General features: G+C 42.5%; 1 protein-coding gene across 1 annotated transcript; it reads right to left on the bottom strand.

Moving 5' to 3' along the window:
- Positions 1-365: 365 nt before the first annotated feature.
- LOC120668975 (L-ascorbate oxidase-like) lies at positions 366-3,843 on the bottom strand. Its single transcript, XM_039948802.1, has 5 exons — positions 2,672-3,843; positions 1,824-1,927; positions 1,641-1,727; positions 1,038-1,128; positions 366-632 (listed from the first exon to the last, which is right to left on the bottom strand). Exon 1 carries the CDS (start codon positions 3,841-3,843, stop codon positions 3,211-3,213), a length of 633 nt encoding a protein of 210 aa, XP_039804736.1. The 3' UTR covers positions 366-632; positions 1,038-1,128; positions 1,641-1,727; positions 1,824-1,927; positions 2,672-3,210.
- Between the last annotated feature and the right edge of the window lie 744 nt (positions 3,844-4,587).

Here is a 4,587-nt window from a genome sequence, read left to right as displayed (position 1 = left end):
CGGCTGTAGACTCACATAGTGACGGCTAAAATGTGCGTCACTAAATTTACGTCACTGATGTGAACCACATCAGTGACGCGGGAAATTCCGTCACTAATGACTCACAAAGGTGACTGCTGTTGAATTTACATGTCACCAATGACCCACAAAGATGACGGCTGTTGAGTTTACGCGTCACCAATGACTCACAAAGGTGACGGCCGTTGAGTTTACGCGTCACCAATGACTCACAAAGGTGACGGATGTAGGGTTGCACGTAACTAATGATAGTTATTAGTGATGGGCCATCATATAGCTCGTCACTCATTATTTTCTTATTGGTGACATGCTACAGAATTGCCCGTCACCAATGTGAATTTATAAAATAAAAAAATAAAATTAGAATAAAAAATGCATCGTATTGATTACAAATACCAATGCGTAACATAAATGTAGCTTCTAGCTACTTCATCTATTTACATAAATATGAATATGTACACACAATGTAGCTTCTGGCCACTCATTTCATCCCACACAGTAACGACAAAAATCCCTCTTACTCAATATATATACATCACAACCAAATCCACTAAGTCTCTAGCAATACTTTTTGCTTGTCTAAGAATAGCCTTCTCTAGTTTCAGTCTTCCCACCTGAAATAATACAATTTGTGGACATCTTTAATGATTGTAAACATATTAGATGATTGGATTAGTGAACCAACTAGTTATGATGCGAATTTTTGCATTCTTAAATTGGTGCATATCTCTTAAAGTGCAAATTAGTATTATATATCAGAAAGAATTCACAGCCTGGTTATAAAGATAGCATCCTTCTCATTTCTATGTAAGAATTCATCATGACAGACTATTATCGATGACACAAGTAGAAAAGGCAAGTACGCTTACAAAAACAGGAAGACAAAATAGCATGAAGTACAAAAACATTATAGCATAGCAATTTTTTGTTGCATTGGCAGAGTTGTCTGAGCAATGCACTTCATAAATGAAGAGCAGCACATCAGTCCCAAAAGTTGAATGGTCTGAGGAAGAACATACCTGCCGATCTCTGGAGAAGCATACATGCCTTGCACACTCTGCGTGCACTGGAAGCAGTAGATGGAGCAGAGTGTCGAGGAATCCTGTGGCGCTGAAATATAAGAGAAATATTATCAAGCTGGGAGAACACACACCAGATCAATAACTGTAGCACTGAATAGACAGAACAAAATAGGAACCAACTTAACTACATAGGCAATATTTTTTTACCAAACCTACATAGGAAACTTAGGCTCATTTGCTTACAATCAATTTCAGCCCAAGGTACAGGTATATTCAGATTAGCAAAATGAAATAAGCTACAAACAGAAGCTAGTGCTTCAATTGCAGCTAGTGCTAACGACTTCCATTTAGTATTGTTGTAAGCTGCACCCAGGTGCTGGTCTACTATATCCCATCCCTGTCACTTGAAACTAAAATCATCTAGGACTGAACAGGAAGTGACCAGCAACAGTCGGTACTAATAATTAATAATCAACAAGATAGGCACATTATATGTTCTATGCATCATCTCTGCATAACAAGCTAAGCATAACAAATACACAAAAGTTGGTTGCATGAATCCTATGCAAATGACGAACACTATGCGTACAAGAACCCTACCACATTAGAGGAGGCATGGATATCGAGGTAGAAGGGGTTCGTTTATGCGAGTAATGCAGCAATCAACAAACCAACATGTGGTGGTAGCTGAAAACAGTGAAAACTATTAACAAATGACGAATTGTCAGAGCTAAATCAAACACATAAATCTTAAACAAAGGAGACATGAAAAAGAGAGCTCACCACTCTTCACGTGAAAAATCTGGACGTCCTATTGCCATCCTGTTGAATTGTTCCTCACACCAAAATTCAACATACATTAGTGCAGTGAAGCCACATGAGCATCTCTGCGAAGATTCAGAAGCCACCGTCAACACAATCATAAGTAGTTTTTTCTATTCAGATTAGATATGAGTCAGACCTGAAAAAAATATATTTATGTTCTCAAGCCTAAAGTGCAAGCATTTTGCTATTGTTGCTGCAACTCGATCAGGCTGGAGATGATAAGCTTGAAGTGAAACCACCAAGATCATTTTAGATCCCACAGGAGACCCACCATGTATTATCTATCAGTTAATCATCAGTGTTTGCTAGAATTGAAGGCTTATTTCTTTTGTGTGTTACCAGCATTCCTTCCATAGGAGTTCCTTCGGCTACAAAGCAGGAAATATTATTCTAATTATTGTGGTATCCTGTGGCAAATGGTCACATTCCACAGTGCCCATCAGCTAAAGATTATGGGACCTAGTTGAGGGGGTAGTCCTACGGCTAGGGTGCAAGATGAAATCCAGTTAAAGACAATGCACATTCTCTTGTTCATATATTATTTGATAAGCTGCTATCTGCACAGGGCAACAATGGAACCAGCTATTTCAAATAGTGATGTTACACTCACTAGGTAAAGCAAAGAAAAGGACTGCATAAATGTTACATCAGAACTGCATTGAATTATTAATGGCTCCCAAAGAAAACTATAAAAGTACCAAAAGCACAATATCGAGTATTATGATGAAATTCATAAATAGCAAATGAGTAAGTACAGTGGCAAGTAAACAACATTAGCTATCGATGTCATCTTAGTTACAGCTTACTATTTTGATACGCCGGACCTTGATAGTTTACTTGCCTCACTTCTGTTTCCTCGGCAAGGTGTGAGGCAATCCTTGTGCACGCAAATGAATGAAAGAAATCAGTCCTTGATCTGTGCAGAAATTGATACACCAACAGAAAGGTGCATAATTCTTATGAAAATGGAGCAATCATATACAAAACAGAAAGGGCACATAGGGAAAAAAAATTATATGAATAGAAATGGCAAACACTATTTCATAAGCTAAAGCAAACACCATCCAGGTTTGAAGCTGTAGCATTTAAGTAAACAAACTATCTACCAATACAACAATTTGGCCCAAAAAAGAGCTTCTACATGAATTTAATCAAAATTTTAAATTAGGTAGCAGCCCAACAAGAAGTGTCCAACCAATGAACACAACAAAAAGGGTTGTAGTACCAGCCGAGCACTAACACAATTCATCGAACATTTGGGGCGCAGGGGATAAGAACACTAACTGCACAGGAAGAGCAAACAGCTATTCGCCGAGATTTAAATCCATATAAATTAACGAGAGCACTAGCCATTAAAAATTAACAAACATTGCAAACGTCCATCCGGTTCACGTTGCGCGCCAGCGCGTTGGCGTTCTGGAGCACCACGCACGTCCACGGTGGCGTTGTGCGCCAGCACGTACACGTTGCCCCCCGCCGTCTTTTTCGGGTTCGCCGGCGGCCGCCGCACGTCGTACCCGCGGCTGAACGTCTCCGCCGGCCGCGCCGCCGCGAGCGCCTGCTTGAGCCCCAGCTTCAGGGACCCCAGGTACGGCGTCGCCGGCAGCACAATGAACACGTTGTTGATGGACCACTTGGTGCGCCCGTCCATCCGGTTCTGCGTGTTGAGCAGCTCGATGCGGCGGTCCGCCGTGCCGGCGCGCGCGCGGATGCGGTAGGTGAACGCCTTGCTGTGCTCGTAGTCGTCCCACGCCGGGGTGGCCGGCGGCGCGAGCGCCGGCAGCTTGGACGCGCAGTTCGGGCGGTAGTTGAGCACGGCCAGCGCCGGCGCCGTCTTCGGCGGCCGGCCGCGCACGCCGACGCTGACCCAGTAGTTGGACGACGGGTCCTGGTCCGTCGTCAGGAGGACGGAGTAGCTGTCGATGTCGTCGGCGGCGAACGGGTCCACGAAGTTGCCGTCGGCCTCCACCACCGTCATCTTGTGATTCTGCCGAGGACATGATCAGAGTACAGAGTTAATAACATTTAAAGTCCTATTCTTATATCTTTAAATTTTATCCGCTTGATTGTTTTAGTTTGTTTTTGTTGCAATAGGTTCATATCGACCTATGCTACGAGGTAGCAATTATGTCTGGCATTGTATGATTTAATTTGAATATTAATTTAATTAATATATAATTCAATGTATTTTTGAATTAAAAGCTAATTAGTTTTTTTTCAAATCAGGTGCTGTCACACGTGCGCCTGCTAGTAAAATGCTAGTAAAATCTAATGATCGATCCTTCACTACTACAAAAATCCTAATTTATCCCGGTTGCCAATCCTTTTTTGTCCCTGTTGTAGCAACCGAGACTAAAGCCCGGGACCTTTAGTCCCGGCTTCGCAGTCCGGTTGCTACAACCGTGACCAAGTCACACAAAAAAAATTTACGCCAAGTGGGAGTGGAACCCAGAACCTCTTGCCTACGCACAGATTTCTTATCATCTCATTTACACATCACATGTGGCTCTATATGAGATGTCTTATTTTTGTACTAACCTATAGAGAATCTTTTAGTCCGGGTTGGTACCATCAACTGGGACCAAATGGTCCTTTTGTCCTAGGTGGTACCACCAACCGGGACCAAAGGGCAAAAGAGTTGGATCTTTTATCCCGGTTGGAGCCACCAACGGAACCAATGAAGGGTCTTTTGTCCCGGTTGGAGCCACCAACGGAACCAATG

This window comes from Panicum virgatum, chromosome 4N (assembly GCF_016808335.1).
Source record: "Panicum virgatum strain AP13 chromosome 4N, P.virgatum_v5, whole genome shotgun sequence".
In the NCBI taxonomy this organism is placed as follows: Eukaryota; Viridiplantae; Streptophyta; class Magnoliopsida; order Poales; family Poaceae; genus Panicum; species Panicum virgatum.
Note: the sequence above shows the minus strand (reverse complement) of the source record. Positions and strands in the feature narration are given on the sequence as shown.

Bases quoted from the DNA above. Each gene is read 5' to 3' on its own strand.
- LOC120668975 (XM_039948802.1), bottom strand. From the start codon at position 3,843: ATGACGGTGGTGGAGGCCGACGGCAACTTCGTGGACCCGTTCGCCGCC.